The sequence below is a fragment of the Urocitellus parryii genome, chromosome 5 (genome assembly GCF_045843805.1).
Source record: "Urocitellus parryii isolate mUroPar1 chromosome 5, mUroPar1.hap1, whole genome shotgun sequence".
NCBI classification, from domain to species: Eukaryota; Metazoa; Chordata; class Mammalia; order Rodentia; family Sciuridae; genus Urocitellus; species Urocitellus parryii.
Genome location: NC_135535.1, coordinates 183158302 through 183173673, shown reverse-complemented (window position 1 = coordinate 183173673; position 15372 = coordinate 183158302). Strand labels below are relative to the sequence as shown.

General features: G+C 42.4%; 1 protein-coding gene across 1 annotated transcript in view; it reads right to left on the bottom strand.

The window, feature by feature from the left end:
* Nucleotides 1–15128, bottom strand: part of Cnnm1 (cyclin and CBS domain divalent metal cation transport mediator 1) — a 59884-nt gene extending 44756 nt beyond the window's left edge. The window contains exons 1-2 of the mRNA XM_026394774.2: nt 14802–15128; nt 2474–4238 (exon numbers count right to left, since the gene is read on the bottom strand). Of these exons, the coding sequence (XP_026250559.2) occupies nt 2474–4238; nt 14802–15128 (2092 nt within the window). The remainder of the gene's footprint in view (nt 1–2473; nt 4239–14801) is intronic.
* Between the last annotated feature and the right edge of the window lie 244 nt (nt 15129–15372).

Genomic DNA, 15372 nt, shown 5'->3' with positions numbered 1-15372 from the left:
GCAGACTTTCATGCAATTGCTTTGGGGTGGGGCATGAAGTTCTGCATTTCTAATAAGTTCTCATTGAGATTAATGCTGGTTCATGGACCACACTGAGGAAACGACAAGGCCAGGCTCTGAAAGGGTGTGGAAGTATCTTCCTTGGCCTGGTGTTCACCTTAATGGACAGCTTCTCTACACTGATCCACTAACCATAGAGTACTAACAGACACTAACAAGCTTGTTTCACCAGATTCAGAAGCTTCTGCACAGCCACTCATTTCAGATCAATGTTAACCCTTATGAACAGATTATTAAAATACAGGTGCCGGGATGCAGGGTTAATAAGATAACTCCTGCTTACAAAGATGATTCTTATTGTCATGGTAATTTCCACAGACTGTTAACTTACTGAGGGCAGTCTTGTCTCCATTGTTGTCTAAAATCATATAGATGCTCAATTAGTACTAACAGAAGGAATGAAGGGGTTCAAAATAATTGCATTAAAAAATGTCTTCTGGCAGTACTTTAACAACTATCTTACATATCACAGTGGTTATGTTAAAATGAGGCCATTAGATTGGGTCCTAATCTAAACTAGTGAGAAGAGGAAACTTAGACACAGAAGAAGACAACAAGGATGCAGTGTACAGAGGAAAGACCATGTCAAGAATTAAGAAGGTGTCCAGCTGTCTGCAAACCAAGGAGAGAGGCCTCAGAAGAAACCAAACATAGTGATACCTTGATCTTGGACTTCCAGACCCCTGATCTGTGAGAAAATAAATTTCTGTTGTTCAAGTCACCCAGTCTGTGGCATTTTGTTATGGCAGCTCTAGTAAACAAATACAGATTTTTTTTTCCATAGCTGTTATGCCCAGTTTCAAGACTCTACTTCTGCAGGAAATACAAAATGTAAGCATAGTTCTACAAACTGATGGATGGACCACAGAGTGCCGTGGGAACCAGTACTGCAAGGATTCAGGGAGACAGATGGGAGAAAGGGAGGCATTAGCCCAGACTGGGCTAAAATAGCTGCCATATTCACATTTCCCTCCCCTTCTCCTAATAACAACACAAAGTCTAGGGCTCCCACCATATCTGAGACTAAAAATAGCTTTTAGACTTTTTCCCCCTCCCTAGAATATGTTTTGATTTTTAACATAACTTCAAAATACTGTGGCAGGAGGAAGACCCTCGATTTTTATTTATACTCAAAAGTCCTAGAGAATATACCTATGATGATAAGGTTGAATTTTTGACAGAAAAAATGTATAAAAAATACAATCAAATGAGAGATCTTCTAGCCACAGGAAAGCTACATTTGAAGTCTGATTCTAAAGTCAGGGGATTGACTTTTGTTTGTTTATTTTTAGTAAGTATTACAAATGAGTGTGTCCTTCAAAACAGTTATTCTGTAAAGTTCTAAATTTATTCTAACCATGTGACTGTTCTTAAACCATGGCTGGAGTTGTTTTCAGGGTCTGTGAGATAGGCTTAAATGCTCTCAATGTGAATCCTCGAGGTAGATTTGATTTTCAAAAACAACCAGGGGCTCTTCTGGGCCCAATCTGGTGAACTGGGGTGGGAGGATGGAGGGCAGACAAACATAATCCCAAGGGGACTGACTCAAGTATCCAGGCTGACCTCTCTTGAGTGAACTGGTACTCAGTCTCAGATGGCAGTTTCTAAAGACAAACCCCAGCCATGGACTCAACATGTCATATAGCATGGTTTGACACCAAGCTTATGGTAAAGAGGTGAGGGAGGAATGGTGGCTGCGCTGAAGGAAACCCCTCTCATTTGGATATGCAAGTTTCTAAGGTCTCCTTTCTGCCGAATATTTCCTCAAGTTCAGATCTACTATGGGGCTGGAGTTCCCAGAAGTACAAGAATTCAACAGCTTTAGCCAACATCTAATCCCAACTCGAGTATTGTTTGGGTCCAATTAATGGTAGATGCTAAGTTAAATATGGAGGAAGAACTTGAAGGTGCCTGAGGCTTACTCTACCCCATATAACTAGGAGACTTTGGAGGCAGACATTTCTGCTCTGCGTAAGGAAGACATTGTCAGCAACTGGAGCTGTCCAGCAATGGAGTTAGGTGAGCTTCCAGTGCTGAAGGGAGTTTAACGCAAAGGGTGTTTGCTATAGGAACCTGTAGAGGTGCCCCTGTTAAGAGTGGGAAAATATGCAGTGACCTCCAAGTCCAGGGGACACAATATCTGGCATTTGGTAGGCACTGAAAAAATACTGGTGGAATGGAATGAATGAAGAATATGGTGCACCTGGTGAGCCTAGTAGAGGATGAGATCTGGGGCTCAGTGGGCTGCAAGGAAGGCTGGGAGAAGTGAGATGCAAACAGCCAGGGAAACATGAGGTATGGCCTTCCTTGAGTTTGGGGATAGCGTTGAGTATCTGAAGCCCTTCATCTTCCTGAAAGTGCAATACCTTTGAAGGGGAGAGGGATTAGGGGGAGGAGAAAGATCACTGCTCACCCTTCTTAAACTCCTCCAGCACCGTGTCCAGCCGGGTATCATTGAAGACGCAGTGCAGAGGCCTGTTGTAGAAGCGGGTGACAGTGAGAAGTGGGGTGCAGTCGTCGGGGTCCACGAAGGCCAAGTCCTTGACAAATAGAATGTCCACAATGTTGTGGCGCTGGTCGCCCTCGTACACCGGGATGCGAGTGTAGCCGCTGCGAAGTATCTCGGAGACAGTGGCAAAGTCCAGCACCGCGTCCGAGCGCAGCATGAAACAGTCCCCGAGGGGGGTCAACACCTCCTCCACCACCTTGGTGCGCAACTCCAGGGCGCCCTGGATGATGTTGAGTTCCTCTTTCACCAGGTCGTTGTAGGGGTCCGCTGCCCGCAGCGTCTCCAGCAGTTTCTCCCGTGTGTAGAAGGTGCTGATCTCCTGGCGCAGCGCCCAGTCTAGCAGGCGGCCCAACGGGTAGCACACCGGGAAGGCGGCCGCCATCAGGAGTCGGGTTAGGCACACGCTGTGCGAGGCGATGGCCAGCCCATGCCGCGAACACACAGAGTAGGGGCAGATCTCTGCCCCCAGGAACACGGCGCCAGTGCACACCAGCGCGGGCAGCCACGGGAAGTGAATGCCCGCCTCGCTGTAGTCTTCCCCCGACCCCCCGATGCCCGGCGGCAGCGAGGCATACAGCCAACCCGCCAGGGCGGCGTTGGCTCCGGCTTGGCCCAGGAGCAGGGTGCAGAGCAGATGGGTCCCCCTGCCGCGCACGGCCTGCACGCGGCGCGCCTGCTCCTGCTCGGCGGCCGAGCCACTGTTCCGCAGCACCCGTAACTCCACCGGGTCCAGCGAGAGCAGGCTCAGGCGCAGGCCGCTGAACAGGGCGGACAGGGCCAGCAGCAGGAGCGCCCCGAGCGCCCGCAGCCAAGCGGGCTGCAGCAGGTCCCCACCTGGGCCATAGAGCCGCGGGCGGACGCGCAGCAGGAAGCCGCCGGCGGCGCCGTGGTGGTGCCAAGCGCGCCCGTCCCAGGCGCACAGCGAGAAGAGCTTCCCGCCACCGCCCGCGCCGCCCCGCTCTGCCTCGCCCTTGCGCAGCTCTCGCACCCGCACCTGGACCAGGGCCGAGCCCGCCACGCCCCCGGGGCGCAGGGGCCCCAAGACCTCCACATCTGACGCCCAGTCGCTCTGCTCGCGGCAGCGCTGCGGTCCCGGGGGACGCGTGGGGACTGCGCTGGGCGCCACGCCGCTCCCGCTCGGGGGCTCCTCAATAAACACGAGCCGTGGGGCCCAATCGCCCGTGCCGTTCTCCCCGGGGGAAAGGGTGGGTGCGGGCACCGGCGCAGCCGGGGCCGCGGGACCAGGCTGGAAATAGACTCGCAGGAGGAAGCTGGTGCCTTCGGCAGCGCGCAGGGTACCCCCCTCCAGGGACACGCGGCCTCCAGCAGTGTCCTCAGGCCGCAGGCCAAGCAGCCAAGCGGCGGCGGCCGGGGGCCTTGGAGACAGAGAAAAGAAAAGCAGGAGTACAGCGCCCCGGCTGCAGCAGTCCCGGAGCCTGACACCCACCGCTGCTGCTGCTGCTGCTGCCGCCGCCGCCGCCATCCTGCACCCGGCGCGGCTGCACGTGATACTGCAGAAAGTCGAGCGAGAGCTGGAGGGAGGAGGAGCTGGAGCTGGGAACCCGGCCCCAGGCAGGTCACCACGTGTGCTGCCCTTGCGCGTGGGCCGGAGGCTGTGGGGGCTCAGAATCCGCCAGGGAGGGGGATCTCCGCGGGAGGCTGGAGGTGGCTAAGCATCACCGCACCCTGCATAGCGGGACACACTTTAGTATGTCTGAGCTGCAGCCTGGGGAAGGTTTGGCTTGGAGTGGCCTTCTACTCAAGCAGTAAGACACCTCTCCTAGAACTGCTACCCGGCAGTAATTCCCTGCCGGCCTCACCACTTTCCTATTGGCTCAGGAATTTTCCCACTGTCTCCCTTGTCTTGCTGCCACTTCAGTTTGTCTCTTTCGTGAGAAGATAACCTGGAAGCAAGCTACTTTTGAATCTGTGAAAACTTTTAAGATTTGTTCTCAACTCCAGCTGACCTTTGATATTGTAAAAATTTCCAAATTATTTAAGTTTTATTCCTTTTTAAGTTACGAATATCCATCCTTAAGAAACTTGAAATACATTGATACCATTATGTAATGGAATACTATGCTGCAAGAAAAAATAATGCAATGGATCCAATGTATTTGTGATATGAAAAAGTCTCTAAAGTAACAGCAGAAAAATATCAAGGTGCAGAATAATGCATGGAATTTGCTACCTTTTGCGTTCAACATCTTTATGAATAAATTTATATGTATACATATACACACATGCATATATGTAAATATTAGATTTAAAATGTAGAGGATACACAAGAAATGGAATAGTGTTTACCTCTAGGGAGCAGGATTAGGCTCTGGAAGTTCCGTTGAGACAGACTTTTAAAAACTTATGGAACTGAGGTTATAGCTCAGTGGTAGAGTTCTTGCATAGCATATTGGAAGCAATGAGTTGGATTCCTAGAACTGGGAGGGGGGAGGTTTATCATCTCTTCTCCCCTATAGTTTCCCTCTCCATAAATTGAATAATACAATATGTAGTCTTTTTGGATCTGGCATCCCCTACTATATTAGCATAATACATTTAAGATTCATCCCTATTGTTGTGCTTATCAGTACTTTAAAAAATATGGATGTGTAGTATTCCATTTTATGATGTGTCACAGTTTATTTAAATAAATTTGAGTTATTCTCCATTTTTGGCAATTATAAACCAAGCAGCTCTAAACAATTATGTGCAAGTTTTTGTGTGAACATGTGTTTTAATTTCTCTTGGGTGAATTTACTAGAGGTCATTATTTATTTATTTATAACAAAGTCATTTTTAAAAAATTTATTATTTTTTTACTTGTTCCACTTAGTTGTACATGACAGCAGAATGCATTTCAATTCATTGTACACAAATAGAGTGCATCATTAAAGCCATGGTTTTTATAAGTTTCATTTTATTTTGGTGCTGGGGATTAAACCCAGGGCCTCATGCATGCTAAGCACTGGACTCTACCAGTGAGTTATAACTCCACCCCCTTATTTTTGACATAATAATTTTGTATATTTATGTGGTACAATGTGATGTTTTGTTCCATTGTGGAATGGTGAAATCAGGAAAATTGTCATATCTATCACCTCAAATATGTATCTTTTCTTTGTGATGAAAATATTTGAAATCCACTTTTTAGCTATTTTAAAATTCACAATACATCATCATTAATGGCAATTTATTCCTCTCATCTAGCTGTAGCTTTATAGGCATTGGCCAGCTTCTCCCATTTCCCAGGCTACCCTACTCTCCAACCTGTGGTAAACATCAACCTACTCTACTTCCACCAGTTCAACTTTTTAGATTCCACATATGATGTGAGGTGATATGGCATTTGTCTCTGTACCTGGCTTATTTAACTTAACATACTACCCTCTGGGTTTATCCTTGCTATCACAAATAACAGATATTTCATGTGGTTTGAATTTTATTCATCTGTTGATGGACATAGCTTGGGTCCTTCTCTTGGCTATTGTGAGTAAGTCTGCAAGGAACCCAGGCATCTCTTTGGCATTCTGATTTCAAATCCTTTCAGTATATTCCCTGCGGTGAGATTGCTGGGTCATATGGCAATTCTGTTTTTAGTTTTCTATGGTACCTCCATACAGTTTTCCAAGATGACCATACTAACTTACATGAATGACATTTAAATATGTAAAAGTAACAACAATTTCACATACTACCTTTGGCACCTCTGGACAATGAAAATAATCATTACTATGTGTTAAATTTTATTTTCTGTAGCATTGGTGAGCCTGCAAAGAATTGGCCAGGAAAGTTTTGCAAAGAATAAAGCCTAATACACACGATCCTTGAAAAGGTTACCTCTTTTATTTTTTAGTTGTCAATGGACCTTTATTTTATTTTTTTATAGGGGTGCTGAGAATCAAACCCAGGGCCTCATATATGCTAGCAAGCACTCTGCCACTGAGCCACAACCTCAGCCCAAGAGCAACCTCTTTTCATCACAAATTTTTATAACCCACAGTGGAAATAGCTTCTTCCCTGTTTGGCATTAGATAGGCCTTAGCAATTGTTGGTCATATCCTATAGTTTGCCTTTCACATTCTGCAGGAAATGGGCCATAAACCTGCCATGACCTTTAAATACAGTAGATCCTGTCAGTTTTCTTAACTGTTGTGAAGATTAAAAGGAATAATGTATGTGGCATAGAGTAAGCCCTTCATATAGGAAAAAAGGGGCAGAAGACACAAAATATAATATTTTTCATGTTCTTCCTAATGTATAAGTTCTTCTATCTTCATTGCATCTCATTTTGGGGTTTTTTCAGACCCTTCTCTCTAGATGGTCCCTAAGTTGTATATCCTCACTAAAAACTCTTACTTCTCTCCTGATCTTAGATTTCTCTTCCCTCCCAACCTAAACCCCTCAGCACAAAGACACCGGTTATGCTAAGGATTCTTGCCCCTCTTTTAGGCCTCAGGATTATATCACCACAACAATAACATTTAACACTTTTATCAAAAATGAAGAGTTACAAAGAAATTTTACATTTTATTATCTTACACACATAAGAGCCCTGAGTAGATGTTATTATGTCTACTATCCAGGTCAGGTTAAATGACTACTAAAATGTCCTTGAAACTTTGGGTTGATATTCCTTAAAACCCTGTGGGTACCAAAATAAAATATTTCAAAAATAACACAAAGAAAAAACATAAATGAATTATGACACTATGAATTAGAGGTAAACACATATTTTGGTTTACTTCTTTTTATTTTCTACATAGATTAAATAATTAAGAAAACTACACAATGCTCTCCATATATTTATATATTTTATAATTGAATATATTATATGTACAATTCTAGTCTTCTGCCTCTTAACATGTCAAGAGTTTTACCCCTGGTATAATAAAAACTTCTTTGATAAACATAATTTTATAATGAGAAGAGAAAGAGAATAGTAAAAATGGTCTGATTGTATTGGTTGTATTATTAAGTATTAGATTTATGAAAACCAATTTTCGTTTCTGAGTCCAGTTCCTCACCTGTGAACTGAAAGACATTTTTCTGGTCTCTATTCCTTCATGGTTAAGGACTTACGTACCCCGAGTGAAAATCATCTAGAGAGACAAGTACTTTTCCTTTTGCTGAACAGGAGGTGCTGGAAAAGTACTGGGTTCCCAGAGCCCTGCTGCAACTGAAGGATTCCCAGGGACAGGTTCAGCCAGTCTGAATCTCCTAAGGAAGAGCTGCCAAAAATAGCTCCCCAGAATCTGAATGTTCTCTATCTTCCTAGTTTTATAAGATGAGCAATTTCTCAATTCTTAGATGGAGGAAATAATATTTGCCTCTAATATCATGAGTATGCTGTTTCAGAATGTATATGTTAAAATGCTTTTATTTCATTACTTATTCATCCATCCAATAAATATTTGTTAGTTGATAAAGTGCCAGCCCCTATGCTGGATTTCGGTGTATCTGATGCCATCCAGGATGAAGCTTAGATTTTATAGAGGAAGACAGATATGAACCCGAAATTGCTCGCTCCCTCCTGTGAAGGCTATGTTCAAAGTGCTATCAGGGGTGCATACCTGTAATCCCAGTGGCTCCAGAGGCTGAGGCAGAAAGATTATGAGTTCAAAGCCAGCCTCAGCAATTTAGCTGAGGCCCTAAGCAAATCAGCAAGACCCTGTCTCTACATAAAATATAAACAAAGGCTGGGGATGTGGCTCAGTGGTTAACTGCCCTGGGTTCAATTCCTGGTAGAAAAAAAAAAAAGGTTTTTATCAGGGTATATAACTTGGGACTCATCTAGATAGAGGGATCTGGATAAACTATTCCCCCAAATCAGTGTAATGAAAATAGTGTATACATTAGGAAGAACATGAAAAATGTGTTTTGTCTTCTATTCACTTTTTGTACTACCTTACAATTATTATAGTGTGTTATTTTTCCTAATAGTATTACTTAACATGTATTGAGTACTTACTACCTACCAAGTACGTTATCCCTTTAATCCTCACAATAGTTGAGAAAACTGAGGTTCTGATTGAGACTGTGAAAATCAACAATTAATGGGTAGTTGAGAACAAACAGATAAACAGTCTGAGTCAGAGCCTATGATTTTAAAAGTTAGAAATATTACAATACCAGGTAGCCCTTACAGAAAGCTTATCAGGCATAAACGAACTCATTTAATTCTCAGAAAAACCTTTGGAAGTACATATTATCATTTCCATTTTACACGAGGAAGCTAAACTACAAAGAGATTAAATACTTTGCTGGCCTGTAGCAGGGACACTGTCAATGAATGGCACTATTTTATATAAACACTACTTTAATAGATGCTTACTGTACTTTTGATCATTTGTGTACATTCTTTTACATAATTGCACTTCCCATGTTCCTACACTTGTAGTATTCTGTTTCTTTCTTTTCTTTTTCCATTTTTATAGTCTTAGAGATCTAACCCAGGACCTTGCACATGCCAAGTAAACTCTCTACCACTGAATACACCCCCAGCTATTTTTTTATTCATCATTGTAGCATAAATATTTTGCTTCATCAAAACAGTTTATAAACATGTTTTTCCTCTTTCCTTTCCTCACCCCCATCCCCAGTTGATGTTGTTTACTTGTTGGTTTTACCACAGGCACAGAAGATTGAGTTGGTTGCCTTTCTTGGTTGTGGGTTGGTGGTGTACTATCACTGTAGGCAGTTAAAGGCCTACTCCAGCCCATCATAATGCCCAATCTCATCTCTTCTCTTTTTTGGCAGCCACTCCAAATGTGAAATGACATATTAAGATATGTCCCCAAGCGTGTATTTATCCTTGTAAAATCCATAGTATTGGTTTGTCTTTTAATTAGTAATTCTCAGACCATAAAATTCACCCCAACTTTTTTTTTTAAAGTAATGGGGACTGAACCGAGGGCACTCCATCTCTGTACTCTATCCCATCCCCTTTTTAAATTTAATGTTGAGATAGAGTCTTGGTAAGTTGCCCAGACTGGCCTTAAAATTGCCATCCTCCTGCCTCAGCCTCTTGAGCATCTGGGGTTACATGCATGCACCATTACACCCAGTAAAGTCCATCCCTTTAAAGTATACAATTCTGTGAATTTTTGTATATTGGCAAAATTGTGTAACCTTCATCGCTATCTAATTCTGGTACATTTCATCATCCCTAAAAGAAACCCTAGACCCATTGATAGTCACTTCCCATCTTTTGTCCCAGGCTCTAGCAAGAACTAATCTATTCTCTAGCTATGTATGTTTTTATATTTTCACAAAATGTGCCATAGAACTTGTTCTCTTTCTTACATGTTCACTCAACACCATGTTTGTAAGATCTGTCCATGTTGCTAAATGTACTCTTGGTTTGGTGTTTCTAAATGCTGCATGGTATACCACTGTGATAGACACTACCAACTTAGGTTACAACCAACTTCCCATTATTACCAACAGAGCCACAGTGAAGTCCTTCATGGTGATCCCAGTGGACTTTGGGGGAATTCTTATAGGATGTACTCACTGAGGAATGGTTGGGTCATAATGTGTACATTCAGTACTACCAGATTACTCCCCACCTTTAGTGCCTCTTTTCCTACATCTTAGCCTACACTTGCCCAGGCAGATGGATATCTATGATTCCTAGTAACTTTTCATCTCTTCACATTTGTTAGCCTTTTATATATGAAATCAGAGGCTAAAGTTTTGGGTTGGCATTTCAGATACATCTGGTCTCTTTTATAGGATATTCCACAAATTCATATTTTACTCAGCTTGAATGCCTGGACCAAATCAGAAAGAAGATGAGAGAGAGTTTTCATCCCATGGTGTAGAGATGGTTGCTTCTATACCTGCCAGTAGAAGAGGTGTAAAGCAGTCTGGACTTATTAATGTACACAACAAACAATTAATTCTGTGCACTATATTTTTGAGATACAGATATTTCTATCAGACAACAAGAAAAACTCCCAGTCTAGTATAGGGAGGAGTTTTGCTTTGCCCAAAAAGATCCAAGTTTGTTTTTTTTTAAACACCTGAATCAGGTAATCCAGTGTAGAAGCCCAGACTGGGTCACAGAGAGCTGGAAGCAGAGGTGATAATCTTTAGCCAAACAGAGAAAGAAGAAAAAAAGATGTTTTCTTTACTGAGAAGAGATGGAAAAGTTGAGTTATTCATATGTGATTGACTTGAGTCAATGTTTTTTAGGATAATTGGATTCTTAGAAGGGTGGTAGTGGGGGAGTCACTTTGATTGAGGTAGCCTTTAATGCAATACTTATTCTTTTTCTTTATAGAACAATGATTAACATTTTTTTTCTTTACAGATTCTAGAATAATACAGGGAAAACTGATAACAAAGTTTTCTTCTTTAAAGATAAACTGATAGCTGGGGAACAGGGACAGAACAGTTTACTTTTGGTACAATTAGCACACATTTCCTATTAAAATAACTAATATTTAATTGTAAAATACATAGTCCTATCTCCATTTCTGTCCATGTATCAGGAATAGGACCCCAAATCTGTATCTTAATAAGTAACTCATGTGATTCTAATAAAACTAATCATTGGTTCATTCTTTGAGAAATATGTTATCAAATGGTGATTGTTAATTGTGTAAACTTCCTGGGTTTACACATTCCCATGAGATTCTAATGAGAATTATGGGCCTTTTCCCCAGAAAATCTCACATTTACTCAAGGACACAATGATGTGAATATATTATAAATACAATTGCAGGAGGTTCAGGGGAACCTCAGTGGTATCATGTTTGCAATCCTCAGGTTAGGGACTTCCAAAATAGAGGTTTTGTTTATGGCAAGTAGCTTTTTTGTTTTGATTGTTTATTTTTTGTTTCATATTTTTAAAGAGAGAGGTTTAGAGAATTGAAAACAGGGTGTGTGTGTGTGTGTGTGTGTGTGTGTGTGTGTGTGTGTAAAAAGCAGAGGTGAAGTCTGTTTTATTTTTTTAATTTTTTAAAACCAGTGCCTCACATGTGCAAGGCTAGCGCCCCACCGCTGAGCCACAACCCCAGCCCGTGAATTCTGTTTTTGATGAAGGGGTTCCTTCTCCATTTCTACCAGTACCTAACTAATAAACAAACAGAAGATAGGTCCCTCAACAATTCCTGTCTAGCTACATCCTGTCCATAAACATGTTAATGAAATTTTCAGATGATACTAACAGAAGACATGCTGCAAACAGGAAAGCCAAAGAAATTATATAAAACATTAGCAATATGGCAAAGAGAATGACACTCAACTTGGAAAACTTTCAAGAGGTATCTGGGGGAAAGTAATTGGAAAGAAATTTTTTCATGCGGAGGGCAACACCTGGAAAACAGTAATGGCTGTAAGAGGCCCAGGGGTGACACTAAACAGCAAATTAGCTACATGTCTGCTGTATAATATTTCAAGAAAAATATGACACTGGTCTCTTGTCATAAAGCAGGGAGATAATGGCTCTTTCTGTTTGGCCCTAGTGACAGATAGCACCTGGGATGCTGTTTTTAGTTTTGGACACTTCATTAACAGAAAATCACTGATTAGCATTTGGGAATTTGGAGGCAAGAAACAAGAACAATTAAAAGCATTTATTTAACGTGACTCACCCATTCAAAACTGATGGTGCAGAGGGAAAAAGGAATAACGAAGCTCTGTACTTTGTGTTGCTGTGAAATCAAAAATCTTTTCAGTTTCAGCAAAGAACCACTGATTATTGAAGCTGGGAGGGACTTTGGTGATGAATTTTAATGACCTTTTTATGTTCCTAGGCAGAGCTAAAATTTTGTTATTTGGGCAGTTTGCTCTTGGGCTGCATTGTACAGGGATTTAGAAAAGCTCTTCTTAAAATATAGATCTAGAAATATTATTGACCCACTTAAAAATATTTAATGATTTCTCATGACATTTTGAATAAATCTAGCTTCTTATTAAAGGCCCACAAAGTTCTACAGGAACTGGCTCTCACCTTTAGCTTTTGTAACTCTCCCCCGAGCTCACCAATCTTCAGCCTCACCACTCTGCAGAATCCTTCAAGCTTCTTCCGGCCTTGGTTTTTGCAACTGCTCTTTATTCCTCTGGTTCCTTGTGTTGTTGATTCCTTCTCACCTTTCTTCCTTTTGTGACCATCTTATCTGAAGTGTCTATCCTCAGCTCATCATCCTATTTATAGCATTATCACAATCTGTAATTATCTTTATTTACTTACTTCTTTATTACCTTTCCTTTTATTAGGTTATAAGATCCAGGAGAGCAAAGACCTTTTCTGTGTCACTCATTCCTATGATTCCAGTGCTTAGCATGTAGTAATAGCTAACACACTGAGTTCTTACTATATTCCTGACGCTTTTCAGTGTTTTACATATATTTAATCCTCACAGAAATCCTATGAGATAGAACAATCTTTTCCACCTTACATCAACTATATGGGTAAAGTGAAGTGCAAAGACGCTAAATTTAACTAGCCCAAGGATATATAGCAAGTAAGTGGCAGAGCCAGGATTTAATCTTGGCAGTTCAAGTTGCCCAGGTTATGGAGGACGGGCAATGGATCAATTACTTGAATAGTTGTGTGTTGTCTTTTCCCCTTTGAGAAATTCTAGTAAAGAAGAATTTACCTCCATGTTTGAGAACGTGTGATCTTAAGTCATTCCTTTTGGGGATACTCAGGAAAAGAAGAAAATTTAAGGAGAGTAATAGGAATAAAAACACGAGTTAGAACATATAGTAAGTCAAATTTTGAGTTTTTTGTGATACAATCTTGGGAGAGGCAAAAAAAAAAAAAAGCTAAGAGGATCTATTAGGATACAAAGAATTTGGCTGTTGTTAGAGGTGTTGAGGACACATGCCTTGGTATGAACTTATTTATCAAGGGTCAAAATATGACATATCTATAACTCTGTATTTTGAAAAGAGGTTTGAGAAATACCTGTTTAATTAGGCAACAGACTTAAGTGTGTCTAAGAGATTTTTTTTCAGGGTGGGGGATTGGGGATTGAATCCAGAGTCTTGAGTATACTAAGCATGTGCTCTACCACTGAGTTACAGTATCAGCCTCTCCAAGGTCTTCCTTATTGAGTATCCAAGTGACTGTGTCTGTGAATCTATGGAACCAAGGATATGGGAGTCAGTGACAACTCTGTATTATAAAATCTGAAACATCTATTTGGATAAAGGAGTCAACATGTTATACCATGTTAGTTTGCATATTATCTGCAGCCAAACAAATCAAATTTCCAAGTACCTTGTCAAAACTGAAAGGTTTTTTTTTAGGAAGTAAAGGATGATAAATTGAAATTATCTGGACATACCACTATTAGTCATGTAGGCAAATGCTAACATTAACTGCCTTTGCTTTTTTATTAGATAAAATGAAAATGTATCTGTAAAGGACATTGTTAGTTCACTCATAGTGACCTTGATTTTTCAAGCCTATGTTTCCTGACTCCACTCTTGTTTTGTTCTTTCCTTTTTTCCCAAGGCAGAGAGGATTTTTTTTTAACATGATGCCAAGGAATTGAACCCAGTGCCACAGGCATTTCAGGCATGCTAGGCAAGCGCTCTACCCCTGAGTCACGACCCCAGTCCTGCAGAGAGGATCTTTATGAAACATAAATCCAGCTAGTTAATCCCCTGTTTAAGCCCTATCAAAGGTTTTCTATTGCAGGGATGAAATGGGAACCTCTTAACATGGCTTATTAAAGTCCTTCTCAAGCTGCTTCCTTCAGTCTTTTGCTTCATTACTGTTTCTCAATGGTAGTAAGTGGCAGAGCTGGCTGCCCCCAGAGCCAATATTCTTAACTACTTCCTTGCATTTTCCCAGCAGTCAGTCATCTTGAATTTCTTTTTGCATCTCCCATGAGTCACTCAGTTTTGTCATTGGGTGTCACTACAGGATGCTGTCTCTGCCTGGAATTTTCTCTGCTCATTCTCCTGGCTTAGAAAATACCTCTGCATTTGTCCTGCAGACCTCAGCTTTGAAGTTTCTCCAAGAAGGTTCCATGGTCCTCCAAGTCTGGGTCAGAAGCCCCTGCTGTTAATGTTCCCACAGGTCCTTCACCTTCTGATATTTACTTCATCTGTTATACAGGTGGCCTCTGACTCACAATGGTTCAACTTACTTTCTTTGACCTTACGATAGTGAGAAAGCGATACATCTAGTGGAAACTGGACTTTGGAGGCCCTTGCTTGCTGGAGTATATGGGTATTTTGGCTGTGGGGCACAGCACCATACTCTTCCCACCCTCTTCACAGACCTGGAACCAAACTGTTCGCCTTCAGGCAGTTTCCCTGGGTCACGGAGAGTTCGGGAACTTCCTCTGTAGGTCATGGGCTGGGCAGCAGTCCTGAATGTTGTCTTCCTCTGCCGTAACGTTCGCCGGCTAGAACCCAGGACCCGAGCAGACAGAGCCCTGTGACAGGATGGTGGTCTCCAGGCCGCAGCCCTGAGGGGAGGACCACCAGGGCATCGGCAGCGGCCTTCGGAGGAGGAAGGAGAACTGAAGACTGACCTGGGGGTGGGGTCGGGAAGAGAAAGCTGCTCACCAGACAACTGGGACCCAGAGGGCATCCTTACCCTGTTCTCCAGGCCCTGGGCTGGGTGGGTAGAGGACGCTGCAGGCAGCGAGCAGCCATCCATGTGAATCCCAGGGACCCGGAGCAGCAGGTGGTAGCTGAGAACGCAGGTGAGTAGCACCCTACTCGAGGAGTCTTAAAGGACTAATCCGCAAGGACCAACCTCAGAAAATAAGCAGTCTGCCAATTAAGTGGCTGGGGACGAAGAGCGCAGGATTTGGGACGTGGCTGTGAAAGTA